We start from the raw sequence: 18,713 nt of genomic DNA, 5'->3' as shown, positions 1-18,713 counted from the left end.
AAATCCCTGGAGCCTAAAGAGTTCACAACAGCTGAAAATACTGGTTAAGGAAAACTTTCACTTAATGTCATCTGCTAAGAACCTCAACAGAAAGTTACCCACTGTCTTGAAAACAATAGAATGAGGACTTTGGATGCCAACCAACACAGAGTACCATGAAGCCCACGAAGAGCTCTGTGGCCAGACACCTGGAGCCGTGAGGTCTAAGGCCGGGCTGGCCCCTGCCAGCAGAGGGCCCTGGCTCCGCCCATGCCTGGGCCATCCCTGGACACCAGGCCTCCGGAGTTGTGTTGGGACACCGGGCAGGACCTCGTGGGCAAGCCTCTAGCTGTGAACTGCAGCCCAGCCCAGGACGTTAGGCTATGCACAGACCTGTGCATCTCCGACAAGGAGATTACCTACCCCAGGAGCCGATAATCCCATGGGGAGCCTCCTGAGGGTGAGAAAGGCCCAGCAGCCCAAGAGAACAAAATCCCCCGACCGCATAATAAATGAATAAATGTCTGGTCACAATCTGTCCTGTCCACCCACCACCTTCTGTCCTCCACGGGATGGAGGTCCATGCAAGCCACCGGAGAGGTGGAGGGTGCCCTGCCGGCCCTGGGGACAGCGGAAGAACTGAAGACAAGAGTGTGTTTAGCTCAGGGCTGACCAGCCAGGCGTCCGTGAGGAGGCTGGGCAGCCAGTCCTGGCCAGTGGTGTGTCAGTGGCCTGAGCGTCCTCCAAGAGGCCCAAGAGGTGAGAGGCAGGCGGGGGGTAGGGACACCAGGGGATGGGTTCAGAGCCTTTATTGGGCACAGTGTATGACATGGGCTCTTTGAGCTCAGGGTGGGAGCAGGGTGTACCAGGGCCCAGGGAGGGCTGGCGGAAGGCCGTGGGAGGTGCTGCGGGGTGAGGGAGGGGTCTGGAGCTGGGTAGCAGAGACAGGGACGGGGAAAGCGGGTCCTGGGGGGCCGCTGCAGCTCACGGGCTCGAGCTCAGGTGTGGGCAAGATGGAGGGCAGGGGCACGTCAGAAAGCCACAGGGGTCAGGGTCTGGGGCGCAGGGTCCTCCTCCGCCTGGAGGCCCAGTGTGCCCCTGAGCACCAGGGAGGGGGCCGGCCGCTAACAGATCCAGCGGATGAACCTGTCGAAGAAGCCGGGCTGCACCAGGCTGTCGAAGTCCTTCTCCCGGAAGATGGCCGCCCTGTCCCCCAGGGCGATCTTGGTGAGCACGTCCATGTCCACATCGCCGCCCACGGCCACCACGGTGGGTACCACGTTCTGCTTGCGCATGGAGTGCACGGCCTCGTCCAGGCTGTGGTTGCCGGTGACGCCGTCGGTGAGGAAGACGAAGTTGAGCTCGGCCAGGCGCCGGGCGCCGCGGGCGCGCCCGGCCACGTCGTTGATGGCCCCCACCACGCCCGCGCCCACGTGCGAGAAGGAGTTGAGGTAGGTGGCGCTGCCCAGCGCCTCGCGGATGGCCGCGGGGTCGGAGCTCAGCGGGAAAACCACGCGCTGCTCGCGGGGACCCCCGAACTGCAGCAGCGCCAGGCGGGCACGCAGGGGGTCCGCGTCCCCCTGAGCCAGTGGCAGGCGCCGCGCCACCTCCTCCACAAAGCCCAGCGCCTTGTGGAAGTTCCGCTCGCCCAGCCGCTCTGAGCCGTCCAGCAGGAAGACCACGTCCACCGGCCGCTGCGCACACTGGGCCACCGACAGCTCTGCGGGGGAGACGTGCGTGGGTGCGGGCCGGCGGGTGGGGGCAGACGCCGTCCTTGCGCACCCCCCCGTGGACACCGGGCCTCCCAGGGGACCCTCACCGGCCTGTGTCAGAGACCGCAGGGTAGGACCTACCCACACCTCAGGCCCCTCCGGTGGGAGGGAGCTGGGAATGGGCTGATCCCCACAAACCCTTGACTCCATCGCGCACACCTCTGTGCTGTAAAACCCATGGACGGGAGCCCTGGGGGCGTCCGTCACAGACAGACACACACCACCAGAGGCCCCGATGCAGGCCTGCCTGCTGGTGCCCAGCACGCTTGCCAGGCCAGCTCCCCACCCGCCGGTGGCCAGGCCCCCCTTGTGGATGTCAGCTCTCATACACGCGTTTAACACCTCGGACCAGGCAGTGAGGGTCTGCGGGCAGATGGAGTCTACCTCACCACAGCTTATTTTGGTGCAGAACACCCCCGAGAGCTTGCTGAAGGCAGTGCTGGACGTCCCCCCCTGGACGGACAGACATGCTCATGGCTGTCACCACAGACACCGAGACGGACGTGCAGGGGGGTGGCTGGCCCTGGGGAGTTTCCTAGCAGCTGTGGAAGACCAGAGGAAGGGCAGCAGCAGAGGCGCGGGGCACTCTGGGCTCTGTGTCCCCTGCTTGGGAGGGGCCCTTCTCCCTGCATTTCCTCCCGTAGGAAGTCTGGCTCTGCTGCCCTGAGGTGGTGGGGGTTTGGCCTCCTAGGAATATGGACCTGCCCTGGCGCAGGCCGCCGGGGCCTCAGCCGTCCTCCTGCAGCTGAGCTTGCTGGGAGGCAGCAGCTTTGCCCCGGGACCTGGCCCAGGGTGTCCTGACAGCTCGGCTCAGGCAGCCCAAGTTCTGCCCTGTGGTGCTCGTGGGTAAGGGGAGGCTGGGCAGTGGGCTCACAGATGCCCGGTGAGGGGCCACCGGCCCGCAGTGTTGGTGACTGGGCCTAACAGGAATGACGCAGGCTCAGATGCGGTGTGTGTCAGCGCGCTGGGTCCCAGGAAGGCTACCATAGCCTGTTACTTTCCCACAGTGCCTGGTGACCCCGCACATGGGTCAGCGCCCACCAGCCTCTCTGAGGCTCCCCTTGAAGTGGCAGGGGAGGCCTCCCCGACTGAGCGCGCAGTCCTTCCCCACATGGGCGTCCTGGCCGGGGGACGCGGTCAGCTCATGATGGCCATGCCCTCCCCACAGACCCCCGCGGAGGCGGTGGTAGGGGCCAAAGAAGGAGCTTGCGATGTGAGCACCCCGGCCTTAAGCTCAACGCTTGCTTGAATGAGAGGGAGGGTGAGACACAAGAGAGGCCATGAGAAGGAGTGGAATGCTGCCCCACCCCAGGACAGCTGCACTTCCAGACAGAAGCCGGAGGAGCCCTGCACCCAGGGAAGACAGCACCGCCCTAAACACGCTTCTGGCCCCAGACGGGGAGTGGATGCCTGTTGTCCTGGGCCTAAGAAGCAGACTGCAGGGGAGGGGTCAGCTGACTGCCGGACGGCCGGGGCTCAGCAGAGCGCCGGTGCTGCCTCAGGGTCACCCGTGATGTCTCTGTGCACCAGCTTAAAGGTGTCAATGAACAGCTGTGTCCAGTCCTGCCGCGCCACCCCCGTGGCAAACTTGGCCCGCTCCGCCGTGTAAACCATCACAGCCACCAGATGGGAGTAGGTGGCCGGGTGCTGCGTGAACTCCGTGGCATTGAGCAACTGCCGGATCAGGGGGATGGTCCTGGGGAAGGTGCGTTCTGGACCCTCTTCCGTTCGGAGGAAGGTGACCCAGGGCTCGCTCCCAGGCCTCGGTCCATCTGCAAGGGAGGGCCCAGAGAAGGCTTTGAGGGCCTTGGTGTGCAAGGGGCCTCAGCCCTCCTCGGGCCTTTCTGCGGGGAGCAGAGTTAGGACGGCGGTGAGGGGTGGTGAGTAGCCCCTAGGAGGCAGGTGGGCGGAGGAGATGGGGCACCTGGCCCAGACAGGAGGTGGGCAGAAGTGGAAAAGCCTCAGGAAGCAGCGCTACCGAGGAGAGAGCCCTGACCTGCAGGGGACCGGCACAGAGCGGCTCCACCCAAGCCCCACAGAGGAGGGAGCAGACACAAACACTCTGCCAGTTCAGGGCCACATTCCCAGGAAAAGCCGGCAAATGAAAGCCCCCAGGGGAAGCCCACAGAACCATTGTTTTCAACCTTCAGAGATGTGATCTGCTGCCTCTCCAGCCGGCCGGAGGGTGTCCCAGAAGCAAACACTCGGGGAACACCCTCTCCCCCTTTCCGTGTGTCCTCTCCCTTTTCCCAAGTCTCTGTTCCTCTTTGTCATGGTCTTTGCCTTTCTCTCACTACATCTCATCTTTTTTATCTCCACGTCTCTGCCCCCTTCTCTGTCTGGTCCCAGGCGGCTGGGGAAGGCCTGACTCCAAAAGCGTCTTGGTCAGACTTGCTCTATTGTCTCTGGTCACGAAGAAGTAATTAGCAAACCTAGAGCCCTTTGAAGGCTCGTGGGACCACGTTTGAACCGGAAACGTTGACAAGGATGGCCACCCAGGACACGGTACCGGCACCTTCTAACCTCGCGTCGCGGCTGGCGCCTGGCTGCCATGCTAACCTTCCTTGAGACGTCTCTTGGCCACGGAGGAGGGTGCGCGTGGCTAGGCTCAGCGGAAAGGGGCGAGGCGGGAGGCGGAGGGCAGGGTCAGCAGAGGCAGCCTGGGGTCCTCCCCCTGCTCTGGTAGGACTGCCCAGCCCAGTCCTGGAGGACACTTCACCTGGACAGCAGCACTGCCCGGGACAAGCCAGACACAGACCTCAGCAGCTGCAACCAACAGCCCTCTGAACACAGCCAGCTCCTCAGCGAGCCCCTGCCACCCGGCCCGGGACGCCAGCCCACTCTGCACCCTCCGTCTCGACCACTCGCACGTCGGCTACAGAACAGGTGGAGACGTACGCGCCAAGGCCCAGCACCCCACCACGGAGCTCCCAGTCCCCAGGAGAAAACGCCTGTGGGCCCGTGTGAGCCCCAGACACACCTGTGGGCCCGGCCGGTGTGGAGACAGCCCCAGACACGCCTGTGGGCCCGTGTGAGCCCCAGACACGCCTGTGGGCCTGTGTGAGCCCCAACACGCCTGTGGGCCCGGCCCGTGTGGAGACAGCCCCAGACACGCCTGTGGGCCCGTGTGAGCCCCAGACACGCCTGTGGGCCCGTGTGAGCCCCAGACACGCCTGTGGGCCCAGCCCGTGTGAGCCCCAGACACGCCCGTGGGCCTGTGTGAGCCCCAGACACGCCTGTGGGCCCGGCCTGTGTGAGCGCGGGCCCGTGGCTCTGAGGGAGGGTACAGTATGTTGTACAGAGGCCTTCATCCACCGAAGGCCCTGCTCCCCTGGGGCCTGGCTGGCGGCCGTCGGTGGCCGTGGTGTCCCCTCCCCTTTGGTGGAGTTGAGGGCTGGCAGCCCCGGCCAGGCACAACTACAACAGACACTTCCCTGGAATGTTCTGGCTGAACAATGTGAGGATCTGCACTCCAGGGTCACTTGGGGCCTTCCCTCGGGGGCTCAGGCCTGTGCACATTCCCGGTACCCACGTGGCAGGAGGGGCTGAGGGGCTGGACGCCGGCCTGGTGGGAGGAGGGGCTGGACGCCGGCCTGGTGGGAGGAGGGGCTGGACGCCGGCCTGGTGGGAGGGGCTGCGGGGAGCAGGGCTGAGGACGGCTGCCCGAGCCTGCCAGGCCCCAGCGACACTGCCGGACGGCTGCCCCAGCCTGCCAGGCCCCAGCGACACTGCCGGACGGCTGCCCCAGCCTGCCAGGCCCCAGCGACACTGCCGGACGGCTGCAGACCTGAGCTCCCTTGGCCCGGCCGCTCTGTGCCACCCTCCCAGCCTGTGGGCCACAAATGCTGCTGGCAGGCTAGGAGCCAGGGACGGGAGCTGATGGGTTTGGGGACACGTTTTACATTAACCATTCCAGCAGGATTTCCTCCCCAGAGACCAGGAGCTGGCAGGGACGGCGGGAGCTGTCTGGCCCTGGCGCGGTCTGTGCCCTGGCCTGTGGGGGCGACCTCGAGGCCTGTGGACAGGGCTCCTTTGGGGCTGAATCGCCTTTGAGGTCATCAGCGGAGAGCCAAGCACCTCCTTCGACAGGGCTAGGCGCAGGCTCGGCAGTTACCCGGCGCCCCGGAGCCTCTCTGCCCTGCCCGCTCCTGCCCGCTCCTGGGCCCCACGGCAAGTCTCGCTCAGGAGATGCCTCTCCCAGGCATGCCCTCGGCCCCGCACTGCCTGAGCCCCGGCCTGCAGCCTGGAGAGGGAGGCTGCTGCCCTGCGAGGCCGAGGCGGGCCTCCGGGACACCCGCGTTACCTGTTTGGCAGGGAAGCTCTGGACACACGATCTGAGGATCTGGAAGACAGGAAAGACGGTGAGCTTCTTCCCTGTCCTCCGGGCAGACCCGCCGGGGGTGGGCGCCCTGTCCGGCCCCCGGCACTCACCCGGGCAGAGCACATCCTCCATGTCGTCAATGAACTTCTCGGCCACGAGGTCGGAGAAGAGCGTCATGTTCCGCACCTGCTGCGGCCTGTCGCAGGCGATGGAGTGCAAGCTCTCGCTCTCGTGCCTCTCGTGGAACATGTCCCCGATGCCGATGGCCGTCACCGTCACGTCGCGGTCGCACAGGGCCCTCAGGCTGAGCTCATCATCCCGCGGGTCGTGGCGGCCGTCCGTGATGACCACCGCGAACACGCGGGTCTTCTTGCGCCGGCTTTCCTTGATGAGCTGGTTGTAGGCGAACTTGAGGGCGGACGGCGTCCAGGTCCCGCCGGCGATCCACTCCAGGTTCTTCACGGCCTCCTTGAAGCTGGACAGGGAGTCGATGCGCTCGTCGTCCAGCTGGATGGCCTCGAAGGTGCCCTCGTGGCTGTACTGCACCACGCCCACACGCGTCCCTGTGGTGGGCCCGGCGTGAGGGCGCGGCCCGGCGCCCGGCGCCCACCGCGGCCATCCTCCCAAGCCCCCACGTCTCCGGATGGGCCGTGGCCGCCCCCCGCTGACCTGTCTCTGACTTGGGGTCCTTGGCGATGGCGCCCAGCCTGTTGACCACATTGATGACAAAGTTCTTCTCCAGGGTGAAGTTGGTGTAGCCGATGCTCTCCGAGCTGTCGATGACGAAGACCACGTCCAGGGCTCCACAGCGCTTCTCGCAGTCTGGGAGGGAGGGGCAGAGTCAGGGGGCAGCGGGCACTGGGGCAGGCCGTGGGCCCCAGCTTCTCGCAGTCTGGGCGGGAGGGGCAGGGGCAGGGGCAGCGGGCGCTGGGGCAGGCCGTGGGCCCCAGCTTCTCGCAGTCTGGGCGGGAGGGGCAGGGTCAGGGGGCAGCGGGCGCTGGGGCAGGCCGTGGGCCCCAGCTTCTCGCAGTCTGGGCGGGAGGGGCAGAGTCAGGGGGCAGCAGGCACTGGGGCAGGCCGTGGGCCCCAGCGTCCTGCAGTCTGGGCGGGAGGGTCAGGGTCAGGGGGCAGCGGGCGCTGGGGCAGGCCGTGGGCCCCAGCTTCTCGCAGTCTGGGGCGGGAGGGGCAGGGTCAGGGGCAGCAGGCGCTGGGGCAGGCCGTGGGCCCCAGCTTCTCGCAGTCTGGGCGGGAGGGGCAGGGTCAGGGGGCAGTGGGCGCTGGGGCAGGCCGTGGGCCCCAGCGTCTCGCAGTCTGGGCGGGAGGGGCAGGGTCAGGGGGCAGTGGGCGCTGGGGCAGGCCGTGGGCCCCAGTGTCTTGCAGTCTGGGCGGGAGGGGCAGGGTCAGGGGCCGCGGGGCTCCCGCAGAGACGCTGGGTGACTCACCACAGCACCCGCACGTCTCCCGCACGTAGGTCATGACGTCACACTCCTGCAACAGTGCCAGGTGCGTCTCAGGGCTCAGCACCCGTGTCTAGCGGAGCCGCAGGTGGAGGCACCGCGGTCCCCCTGGCCTCTCAGCCTCACCCCTGCCAGATGCCCCCTTTCACCGCCGTGGGTGTGGGAGGAAGAGGTGGCTTCTGACGGCACCGCCCCTGCGCCACGTGGTACCTACCGTGAGGCCGGGGTCTCCGGGGGGTCCGGGCTCACCCTAGAGGAGGGGACACGTGAGCGGTGAGGCCGCAGGCCGGTGCACACACCCGCGAACACGGGACCGCAGGGCCAAGTGAGGGGTGAAGGCATGGAGACGGCCTACCTCAGGTCCTGGCACGCCCTGTGGTCCGCGGGGTCCCGGCTCACCAGGGGGCCCGGGGTCCGCCTAGGAAGGACAGGCCCGGGGCTCGGAGGAGGGCCTGGGCAAGGCCCCGCCCCGAGGGCCCGGCCCCGCCTCCCCTGGGGGCAGGGAGGGCGGGTGACGCCTGACTGAGCCCCCCAACATCTAGTCTGCGTGTCCTGAGCTGCTGCACGGTCAGAGCCTGGCCTGCTGGACAGCAAGGTCCACGGCGGCCACAGTGGCCGCAGAGATGGCCGCTGAGATGGCTCCTGCAGACCCATGGCTGTCCATAGCCATCGCCCACCCCCCACACCTCGCCCACACCCATCTGTCCATCTGCCTGCCACCTGTCCAGACACCCATCCATCCGCTTCGCACTCTCTGCTTCCCCTTCCCCCCTTTCCCCTCCCTCCCTTCTCTATTTCCACACCTATCCAATTGCCACCACTTGCTCACCCGTATTCTCCGTCTGTGCTCACCCTACCTGTCCACCCATCCGCCCTGTCTGTCCCTCCGCGCTCTGTCTCACACTTGCTCAGTTACCTGTTAGACATCTGGTCCATGCTAGGACACAGACATGAGCCTAGCCATGCCGCTGAGCGCCTGTTGGCGGATGCTGGTTACAGCGTGGCATAGCCCAGGGATGAGGGAGGAGAGGAGCCCTGAACCTGGCCACACAGGGGGGCTGATGTCCTCCAGCGGGATCTCAGATGGCCAGCCAGCCGCCTCAGCCACAGGCCCTCCCCGGCTGTTCTGCCAGTGGCCCTGGGTGGCCGGGCGATGAGCACACTTACGGGCTCTCCCTTCTCTCCTTTCCGTCCAGGTGCTCCTTTCAGGCCAAAGTCTCCTCGGCCTCCCTGTGACACGGGGCACCCCGTTAGCCCTGGGCCATGCAGAGGCGTCTGCCCATTCCCAGTCCACCCTGCACGGCCCCCAGAGGTCCAGCAGCATCCGGCATGCGTCCTGCTGAGGAGCAGCCAAGAGCAGCACAAACTTGGATTTTCCCGGAATCCCCACTTGTGTTTACAAAGGGGCACAGATGTGTCTGCAGCCCCCTCTCAGCGCCCAGCAGGGCCTGTGGGGCGGCCAGGGGCACAGATGTGTCTGCAGCCCCCTCTCAGCGCCCAGCAGGGCCTGTGGGGCGGCCAGGGGCACAGATGTGTCTGCAGCCCCCTCTCAGCACCCAGCAGGGCCTGTGGGGCGGCCAGGGGCACAGATGTGTCTGCAGCCCCCTTTCAGTGCCCAGCAGGGCCTGTGGGGCGGCCAGGGGCAGGGATGTGGCTCCTAAGATGGCACATGCTGTCCTGACCACCGTGGGCCGCGTGGGAGACCCTCTACCCAAGGGGGGGCCGCGTACCTCGGGGCCTTGGGGGCCGGCTTCTCCTTTCTCTCCCTGCGAAGTGGGCAAAGTCCTGTGAGTTGCCTGCCACAGACTGTGACATCTGCCCCAGCTCCGATCATCCCAGAGTGGATCTGCGCAGGAGCTCAGGCCAACGCCGACCAGGGCCACGTGTCCCCCCTCCCGAGCCCCCCGTCCCCAGGCAGGGAGGAGCCCGTGTCCCCCTCCTGAGCCGCCTCCCGTCCCCAGGGCAGGGAGGAGCCCGTGACTGGCTGCCCCTCTGGCCTTCTGGCATGAGCTGGACCTGGCTTTGCATTGCCCTCCAAGCTCCATAAAGGCGGCCTGGGAGACCGCCAAGGCTCAGGGACCCCCAGCCCCATCTTCCCCCAAGCAAGACCCCATCTCACACCGCCATTCAACTCACAGGTGTCCCCCGGGGTCCTGGGTAGCTGAATCCAGGCCTGCCTGGGTCTCCCTGGAAGAGACAGCTGAGTCAGTTGGGGAGAAAGGAAGTTGGAGGTGGGGGTGATGCCCCATGTGGACTGGGGCAGGGGCAGGTGGCGCTGGCCAAGGCAGGGCTGTGGGGTCAGCTGGGAGATGGGGCTGTGGGTCAGCTGGGAGGCGGGGCTGTGGGGTCAGCTGGGAGGTGGGGCTGTGGGGTCAGCTGGGAGGCGGGGCTGTGGGGTCAGCTGGGAGGGGGAGGTGGGGCTGTGGGGTCAGCTGGAAGGCGGGGCTGTGGGGTCAGCTGGGAGGGGGAGGTGGGGCTGTGGGGTCAGCTGGGAGGTGGGGCTGTGGGGTCAGCTGGGAGGCGGGGCTGTGGGTTCAGCTGGGAGGTGGGGCTGTGGGGTCAGCTGGGAGGGGGAGGTGGGGCTGTGGGGTCAGCTGGGAGGGGGAGGTGGGGCTGTGGGGTCAGCTGGGAGGGGGAGGCGGGGCTGTGGGGTCAGCTGGGAGGTGGGGCTGTGGGGTCAGCTGGGAGGTGGGGCTGTGGGGTCAGCTGGGAGGGGGAGGCGGGGCTGTGGGTTCAGCTGGGAGGGGGAGGTGGGGCTGTGGGGTCAGCTGGGAGGGGGAGGCGGGGCTGTGGGGTCAGCTGGGAGGGGGAGGCGGGGCTGTGGGGTCAGCTGGGAGGTGGGGCTGTGGGGTCAGCTGGGAGGGGGAGGTGGGGCTGTGGGGTCAGCTGGGAGGGGGAGGTGGGGCTGTGGGGTCAGCTGGGAGGGGGAGGCGGGGCTGTGGGGTCAGCTGGGAGGGGGAGGCGGGGCTGTGGGGTCAGCTGGGAGGGGGAGGCGGGGCTGTGGGGTCAGCTGGGAGGCGGGGCTGTGGGGTCAGCTGGGAGGGGGAGGCGGGGCTGTGGGGTCAGCTGGGAGGGGGAGGTGGGGCTGTGGGGTCAGCTGGGAGGCGGGGCTGTGGGGTCAGCTGGGAGGGGGAGGTGGGGCTGTGGGGTCAGCTGGGAGGTGGGGCTGTGGGGTCAGCTGGGAGGGGGAGGTGGGGCTGTGGGGTCAGCTGGGAGGGGGAGGCGGGGCTGTGGGGTCAGCTGGGAGGGGGAGGCGGGGCTGTGGGGTCAGCTGGGAGGGGGAGGTGGGGCTGTGGGGTCAGCTGGGAGGGGGAGGTGGGGCTGTGGGGTCAGCTGGGAGGGGGAGGCGGGGCTGTGGGGTCAGCTGGGAGGGGGAGGTGGGGCTGTGGGGTCAGCTGGGAGGGGGAGGTGGGGCTGTGGGGTCAGCTGGGAGGGGGAGGCGGGGCTGTGGAGTCAGCTGGGAGGGGGAGGTGGGGCTGTGGGGTCAGCTGGGAGGCGGGGCTGTGGGGTCAGCTGGGAGGTGGGGCTGTGGGGTCAGCTGGGAGGTGGGGCTGTGGGGTCAGCTGGGAGGTGGGGCTGTGGGGTCAGCTGGGAGGTGGGGCTGTGGGGTCAGCTGGGAGGTGGGGCTGTGGGGTCAGCTGGGAGGGGGAGGTGGGGCTGTGGGGTCAGCTGGGAGGGGGAGGCGGGGCTGTGGAGTCAGCTGGGAGGGGGAGGTGGGGCTGTGGGGTCAGCTGGGAGGTGGGGCTGTGGGGTCAGCTGGGAGGTGGGGCTGTGGGGTCAGCTGGGAGGTGGGGCTGTGGGGTCAGCTGGGAGGGGGAGGCGGGGCTGTGGGGTCAGCTGGGAGGGGGAGGTGGGGTCAGCTGGGAGGGAGAGGTGGGGTCAGCTGGGAGTCGGGGCTGTGGGGTCAGCTCCAGGGACTGCAGCCACCCTGCAGGTGACAGCTGTGCAGTGGGCCCTTGGCCTGGGGCCGGCCTCGGGAGGAGGGCCCTTCCCCACAGCGTGCGCAGAAGGTGGGTGCCCAGCTCCCCGTGCCTCAGGCTGGGCTCTGGCACAGCGGCTCCGGCTGCTCTCATCCAGGAGTGGGGGCCGTGGTGCCCGAGCTGCCCCCCGCGTAGGGCTGCTCCCCGTGGGGCACGCACCTTGGGGCCGGGCTGTCCTGAGTCCCCCCGGGGCCCAGCGTCACCGGGGTCTCCCCGAGAGCCCTGAGGAGAGGAGAGAGCAGGGTCAGCACGTGTGCAGGACGGGGTTGATCTCTACCAGGACGCTTTCCCTGGCCACACTGTCCCCGGCTCCCTGAGCGCTCTAGGGCCCGAGGCCAGGGCCCTCCTCCTGTGGGTCCCGTCCCCACCTGCCCGGCGGGAGGAGGCCCAGGCACCAGGAGGCCCTGGTCCCGCTGCCTGGCTTGCCCTGTGGATGGGAGCCGGCGGGCAGCCTGTCCCACCACAGATGGAGGCCTAGGGTGGAAGGGGACGGAGGTCAAAGGGCCTCAGCGCCCCGGAGTCCTGCTACTGACCTGCTTCCCAGGCTCCCCCAGAGCCCCCTGGGGGCCTCTGGGCCCAGGTAATCCTCTGTCTCCCTGCAAACAAGAGAGGCATGCATGTCAGGCACCCCACATTGACCTGGGACGTCCGGGTGCCAGGGGAGGGAGGAGGGTCAGGTCACGCTGGTCCTGGGGCCCACCAGGAGGGCCTGCTGGGCACAGGGAGGGCCAGTCTGGCCCGGAACAGACCCCTTCCCTGGGCTAGGCTTCTGGGGTTCCCTGCCTCACATACCTTGGCTCCTTTGTTGCCCACTTCTCCGGCCAGACCCCGGGGCCCCTCGGGGCCTGGGTCTCCCTGTGAGGAGAAGGGCGTCAGACTCCCGCTGTGGATTGGCCTTCCGAGAGGCAGCGAGACCAGGGTCGTAGGGAGTGGGGCCAGACCACGCCCCAGAGGAAGCCCCAGCCTCAGGCAGTGCTGAGGAGGCTCCCGGCCTTCAGCGGGCCATGCCCGGACCCCCACGGGGCACGCAGGGTGGGGCCCCCGTCCCAGGTTCAGATGCAGGCAGGGCCAGGGCCCTGAGGCTCCCCGTCGGGGACTCACCTTCTCGCCCTTGGGCCCGTCACTGCCCGGGCTGCCCTTGGTTCCGGGGTCTCCCCTGCGCCCCTACAGAGAGCAGGTGCATTGTGTGGGAGCTCACAGTGTGCCACAGGCCGGGCCTCCAGCTGGCGGGGCCGCGCTGCTCCCCGGGGCCCTCACTGCGCTGCCCAGGACCCCAGCTCTGCGGTCCCCAGGTCTGAGGCGACCTCCGGGCCTCCATCTGGACCCACAGGCTCTGGCCCTATCGTCAGCCGTGGAAGCGAGTGGGGGGGGGAAGAGGGAGGGGGGGAGGGAGGGAGAGGGAGGGGGCGCCTGGGACCGAGCGTCCTGCCTAGCCCATGGACTCTCCTCTCTGTGGCCAGCCGGGGGCTGGGCTGCTCCCTCCCCAGCCCTGCGCAGGTCCACCCAGCCCCGAGGGTCACCGCTCAGGCCTGGGGCCGTGAACTCACCGGCTCCCCTTTGGGTCCGCGGGGCCCAGGCCCGCCCTTGGCCCCCTTCACGCCGGGGCCTCCCGGGGCTCCGTGGTTGCCTTGGTAGCCCTGTGGCATGGAGAGGACAATTCCACCACGGCCGCCGCAGCGGCCTTGCCTGGCCTTGCCTGGCCTGCTGGCCTGCCTGGCCTTGCCTGGCCGTGCCTGGCCTTGCCTGGCCTGCCTGGCCTTGCCTGGCCTTGCTTGGCCTTGCCTGGCCTTGCCTGGCCTTGCCTGGCCTTGCCTGGCCTGCTGGCCTTGCCTGGCCTTGCCTGGCCTTGCCTGGCCTTGCCTGGCCTGCTGGCCTTGCCTGGCCTGCTGGCCTTGCCTGGCCTGCTGGCCTTGCCTGGCCTTGCCTGGCCTTGCCTGGCCTTGCCTGGCCTTGCCTGGCCTGCTGGCCTTGCCTGGCCTTGCCTGGCCTGCTGGCCTTGCCTGGCCTTGCCTGGCCTGCTGGCCTTGCCTGGCCTTGCCTGGCCTGCTGGCCTTGCCTGGCCTTGCCTGGCCTTGCCTGGCCTTGCCTGGCCTGCTGGCCTTGCCTGGCCTTGCCTGGCCTGCTGGCCTTGCCTGGCCTGCTGGCCTGCCTGGCCTTGCCTGGCCTGCTGGCCTTGCCTGGCCTGCTGGCCTGCTGGCCTTGCCTGGCCTTGCCTCGCCTTGCCTGGCCTGCTGGCCTTGCCTGGCCTTGCCTGGCCTTGCCTGGCCTGCTGGCCTTGCCTGGCCTTGCCTGGCCTGCTGGCCTTGCCTGGCCTTGCCTGGCCTTGCCTGGCCTTGCCTGGCCTGCTGGCCTTGCCTGGCCTGCCTGGCCTTGCCTGGCCTGCTGGCCTTGCCTGGCCTTGCCTGGCCTTGCCTGGCCTTGCCTGGCCTGCTGGCCTTGCCTGGCCTTGCCTGGCCTGCTGGCCTTGCCTGGCCTTGCCTGGCCTTGCCTGGCCTTGCCTGGCCTTGCCTGGCCTGCTGGCCTTGCCTGGCCTGCCTGGCCTTGCCTGGCCTGCTGGCCTTGCCTGGCCTTGCCTGGCCTTGCCTGGCCTGCTGGCCTTGCCTGGCCTTGCCTGGCCTGCTGGCCTGCCTGGCCTTGCCTGGCCTGCTGGCCTTGCCTGGCCTGCTGGCCTGCTGGCCTTGCCTGGCCTTGCCTGGCCTTGCCTGGCCTGCTGGCCTTGCCTGGCCTTGCCTGGCCTTGCCTGGCCTGCTGGCCTTGCCTGGCCGTGCCTGGCCTTGCCTGGCCTGCTGGCCTTGCCTGGCCTTGCCTGGCCTTGCCTGGCCTTGCCTGGCCTGCTGGCCTTGCCTGGCCTTGCCTGGCCTTGCCTGGCCTTGCCTGGCCTTGCCTGGCCTGCTGGCCTTGCCTGGCCTTGCCTGGCCTTGCCTGGCCTTGCCTGGCCTTGCCTGGCCTGCTGGCCTTGCCTGGCCTGCCTGGCCTTGCCTGGCCTGCTGGCCTTGCCTGGCCTTGCCTGGCCTGCTGGCCTTGCCTGGCCTTGCCTGGCCTGCTGGCCTGCTGGCCTTGCCTGGCCTTGCCTGGCCTGCTGGCCTTGCCTGGCCTTGCCTGGCCTGCTGGCCTTGCCTGGCCTTGCCTGGCCTTGCCTGGCCTGCTGGCCTGCTGGCCTTGCCTGGCCTTGCCTGGCCTGCTGGCCTGCTGGCTGTGCCGCCGGTGCGTGGAGGGCAGCCCGGCCGTCACCCAGCCTCGCGTTTGCCAGCATGAGGGCCTCAGGGCACCCGTCCCCTTCCACGCCCGTGCCAGCTGCAGGGTGGGCCCTGCCACCGGGAGCGCTGGTGCGCCCGTCCCTCCTGAGGACAGCAGGGAACTCACCTTGCTCCCTTTGTCCCCGGGGTCTCCTGGGGGCCCCCTGTGCCCGGGGCGGCCGGAGTCTCCCTGCAAGTGTTGGAGGTGGGGTCAGCCTCTGCTCCTCCGAAGGCAAAAGCAGAGTAGCCCAGCACGGAGGACTTGGGCCCCCACTCTGTGCCCGCCCCACATCCGTGGGGCACCTGGGGGCCAGGGGTGGGGGCTGAGTGCCAACTCCGAGCCCAGTGTGAGGGGCCCTGGACCTGGCCAGGCCCGGACCCTGGGGCAGGAGTCCACCCATGACCGTTGCACAGCAGGGCTGTGGTCAGAGGGAGAGGGTGGAAGGCGCATCGGGTGCAGGCTCCCAGACCCAGGGCGCTTGCCTCGTGCTGGAGTCGTGGTACCGGAGGCAGAGGGCCTCCAGAGTCCCGGAAGGCAGTGTCCCACGGGTACCGAGGACGCGGTGTCCCACGGGTACCGAGGACGCGGTGTCCCACGGGTACCGAGGACGCGGTGTCCCACGGGTACCGAGGACGCGGTGTCCCACGGGTACCGAGGACGCGGTGTCCCATGGGTACCGAGGACGCGGTGTCCCATGGGCTTGAGAGGAGGCGGGTCCCTGAGGGTGGAATCAGCCCACCTGAGCTCAGGCCTTGTCAGGTCTTACCTTGGCGCCTTGGTCTCCTCGCTCTCCTGGGCTTCCAGCCTCTCCGGGGTACCCGTCGGGGCCCTGAGAAGGTGAGCAGGGCTGGGGACGGGCTCTGCCCTGGGGCCTCTGCTCCTCCCCCTCATCCAGGACCACAGCTGTGGGACCGGGGAGCAGGACCGTCCTCTCCCTGTGAGGTCCCACCTCAGCCAGCAGCGAGCGCTCACCAGCACAAAACCCCAGAACCTCCTGCTTCCGGGCTGTGGGTTCCACCTGGCCCAGCCAGTGACTCCACAGCTCCCCATAGCCCATGACCCTGGTGGGGATTCCCGGATCCTGCACTGACGCCTGATGGGTGTCCCCAGACCCAGGACTTTGACTTCTGGTGCGTGTTCCCGGACCCAGGACCCTGACCCCAGGTAACCCCGGCTTGGGGGTCCAGATTCAGCAGGGAGTGGCTAGATGGGAGACAATGTCTCGGCGACCTGCCCGGTGTCCTTCAGTCCTTCCCACCCTCCAACCTAGAGCAACAGATGGAAGACAGTGCTCACTCGGGTTCCTGTGTCTCCCTTGCAGCCAGGGGGTCCGATGCGGCCCAGTTTGCCCTGAAGAGAAAGTGAAATGCCAGAGGGGGTTCGGGAGTGCGTGGGAACCACTCTGGGGCACTGAGGCCGCCATGGTGGGACTGAGGTGTAAAGGCACACCTCAGGTGACTCTCTGAGGGTGACGGGTGTCCACAGGTGGAGGCAGGCCCAGGCTGGGTCAGGGCACAGGGCGGAGGACACCGTACACGGGTGTGTGTGTGTGTGCTCACGTGTGTGCACGCACTCATGTGCACAAGCATGTCTGTGTGCAGGACAGTGTGTATGTAGATATGTGCCGGGCTGGGGCAGAGATGGCTGGAGGCTCGCTCTACCTTCTGTCCATCGGTCCCATTCTTGCCAGCCAGGCCAGGAGTCCCCTGGAAAGGGGAGAAGGGACACGTTACCCCCGGTCCTGTCCCCTCTGAGTGGTGGGAAGTGGGCTCCCATCCCACCCAGCTTACCTTCCTACCATCCGCTCCGAATTCCCCCTGTGCAGAAGGAAAGCAAGGCTTTAGAGGGGTCTCCCAGCACCACAGACACTGTTGTCTCTGGATGCACGTGGAAGTCCTTGGGCCAAATGGAGAACCCCGAACCACAGCCCCTACAGTGGCCTACGCAGGTCCCCGGAAGGCCCCGCTGTGTCCCTAGGCAGGTCCCGGGGAGGCCCCGGTGTGTCCCCAAGCAGGTCCCCGGGGAGGCCCCGCTGTGTCCCCAGGCAGGTCCCAGGGAGGCCCCGGTGTGTCCCCAGGCAGGTCCCCGGGAGGCCCCGGTGTGTCCCCAGGCAGGTCCCAGAGAGGCCCCGGTGTGTCCCCAGGCAGGTCCCTGGGGAGGCCCCGCTGTGTCCCCAGGCAGGTCCCCAGGAGGCCCCAGTGTGTCCCCAGGCAGGTCCCCGGGAGGCCCCGGTGTGTCCCCAAGCAGGTCCCCGGGGAGGCCCCGCTGTGTCCCCAGGCAGGTCCCGGGGAGGCCCCGCTGTGTCCCCAGGCAGGTCCCGGGGAGACCCCGGTGTGTCCCCAGGCAGGTCCCGGGGAGGCCCCGCTGTGTCCCCAGGCAGGTCCCTGGGAGGCCCCGCTGTGTCCCCAGGCAGGTCCCCGGGAGGCCCCGCTGTGTCCCCAGGCAGGTCCCGGGGAGGCCCCGGTGTGTCCCCAGGCAGGTCCCTGGGGAGGCCCCGGTGTGTCCCCAAGCAGGTCCCCGGGGAGGCCCCGGTGTGTCCCCAGGCAGGTCCCGGGGAGGCCCCAGTGTGTCCCCAGGCAGGTCCCCGGGAGGCCCCACTGTGTCCCCAGGCAGGTCCCCAGGAGGCCCCAGTGTGTCCCCAGGCAGGTCCCCGGGAGGCCCCGGTGTGTCCCCAGGCAGGTCCCGGGGAGGCCCCGCTGTGTCCCCAGGCAGGTCCCCAGGAGGCCCCAGTGTGTCCCCAGGCAGGTCCCCGGGAGGCCCCGCTGTGTCCCCAGGCAGGTCCCCGGGAGGCCCCGGTGTGTCCTCAGGCAGGTCCCGGGGAGGCCCCGCTGTGTCCCCAGGCAGGTCCCGGGGAGGCCCCGGTGTGTCCCCAGGCAGGTCCCTGGGAGGCCCCGGTGTGTCCCCAGGCAGGTCCCGGGGAGGCCCCGCTGTGTCCCCAGGCAGGTCCCCGGGAGGCCCCGCTGTGTCCCTAGGCAGGTCCCGGGAGGCCCCGCTGTGTCCCCAGGCAGGTCCCCAGGAGGCCCCAGTGTGTCCCCAGGCAGGTCCCCGGGAGGCCCCGCTGTGTCCCCAGGCAGGTCCCCGGGAGGATGACAGGCTGCCTGTGAGCCCAGTCAGATGGGTCCACAGCATCTGCTCAAGGTCTTGCTCAGAACTGGGGCTCACCTTCTCTCCTTTGAAGCCGGGAACACCCTGAGCAGGGGGAGAGAGGACAGGGCGTCATAGGGGCCGGGGAGAGAGGACAGGGCGTCATAGGGGCAGCTTGGGTGGCACTGGGCCCTGGAGAAGCGGCCGAGGAGGGCTGTCAGACGCAGCCGCTGGACGGGCACCGTAGGGAGCTGCGTTTTGCCTGGAGGCTCCTGGAGGCTGGGTGTGGCTGTGTGGGGGCCGGGGGGGGGGTGGTCTGGGCACCGCTGGGCAACATCACACTCTAGAGGTGTCCACTATCATCACGGGCAGCACAGGTAGGCCTCCCTGCGGATGTCCGCGCGGACGCAGGAGACTGGCCTGACCGTGCTGGCCCGTCAGTCCAGCCCCGCCAGCCCAGCCCTGGGCAGAGCCCACAGGAACTTGCCTTGGGCCCTGGGAATCCAATGGGGCCTTCGATGCCTGGATCTCCCTAGGGAGGAGGAAAGGAGCTGCAGTTCATCCCAGTGTGGGGGCAGGCAGAGAGGGGCAGGGGGAGTGAGGCCGGGGTGGGAGCTGGGCGGGGCGGGGGGAGGCCCGAGGTGGGACTGGGCAGGGCGGGGGGGAGGCCGAGGTGGGAGCTGGGCGGGGCGGGGGGAGGCCCGAGGTGGGACTGGGCAGGGCGGGGGGGAGGCCGGGGTGGGAGCTGGGCGGGGCGGGGGGAGGCCTGAGGTGGGAGCTGGGCGGTGGGGGGGGGGGAGGCCGAGGTGGGAGGGGGAGGTGAGGCCGGGGTGGGAGCTGGGCGGGGCGGGGGAGGCTGGAGTGGGGGGGAGTGAGGCCGGGT

The 18,713-nt window shown here is 68.9% G+C and overlaps 1 protein-coding gene across 2 annotated transcripts in view; it reads right to left on the bottom strand.

The window, feature by feature from the left end:
• Positions 1–773: 773 nt before the first annotated feature.
• The window catches only part of LOC138808573 (collagen alpha-2(VI) chain-like), a 30,284-nt gene continuing 12,344 nt past the window's right edge, over positions 774–18,713 (bottom strand). Inside the window, exons 7-28 of one of the 2 annotated variants that reach the window (XM_069994854.1) lie at positions 18,318–18,362; positions 17,909–17,935; positions 16,537–16,563; positions 16,408–16,452; positions 16,043–16,096; positions 15,513–15,575; positions 14,873–14,935; positions 13,057–13,146; positions 12,611–12,673; positions 12,302–12,364; positions 12,043–12,105; positions 11,669–11,731; positions 9,666–9,716; positions 9,260–9,295; positions 8,697–8,759; positions 7,885–7,947; positions 7,744–7,779; positions 7,515–7,560; positions 6,742–6,894; positions 6,183–6,635; positions 6,055–6,093; positions 774–1,699 (exon numbers count right to left, since the gene is read on the bottom strand). In XM_069994854.1, coding sequence (XP_069850955.1) covers positions 1,104–1,699; positions 6,055–6,093; positions 6,183–6,635; positions 6,742–6,894; positions 7,515–7,560; positions 7,744–7,779; positions 7,885–7,947; positions 8,697–8,759; positions 9,260–9,295; positions 9,666–9,716; positions 11,669–11,731; positions 12,043–12,105; positions 12,302–12,364; positions 12,611–12,673; positions 13,057–13,146; positions 14,873–14,935; positions 15,513–15,575; positions 16,043–16,096; positions 16,408–16,452; positions 16,537–16,563; positions 17,909–17,935; positions 18,318–18,362 — 2,202 coding nt within the window. In that variant the 3' untranslated portion in view covers positions 774–1,103. Of the gene's footprint in view, positions 1,700–2,979; positions 3,524–6,054; positions 6,094–6,182; positions 6,636–6,741; positions 6,895–7,514; positions 7,561–7,743; positions 7,780–7,884; positions 7,948–8,696; positions 8,760–9,259; positions 9,296–9,665; positions 9,717–11,668; positions 11,732–12,042; positions 12,106–12,301; positions 12,365–12,610; positions 12,674–13,056; positions 13,147–14,872; positions 14,936–15,512; positions 15,576–16,042; positions 16,097–16,407; positions 16,453–16,536; positions 16,564–17,908; positions 17,936–18,317; positions 18,363–18,713 lie in introns of those variants that run through there. The other variant, XM_069994855.1, reaches the window with a different exon arrangement.

Source organism: Dipodomys merriami, unplaced genomic scaffold (genome assembly GCF_024711535.1).
Source record: "Dipodomys merriami isolate MVZ:Mamm:240054 unplaced genomic scaffold, mDipMer1.0.p SCAF_456, whole genome shotgun sequence".
NCBI classification, from domain to species: Eukaryota; Metazoa; Chordata; class Mammalia; order Rodentia; family Heteromyidae; genus Dipodomys; species Dipodomys merriami.
The sequence above is the reverse complement of the archived record's forward strand: the minus strand, read 5'-3'. Positions and strand labels throughout refer to the sequence as shown.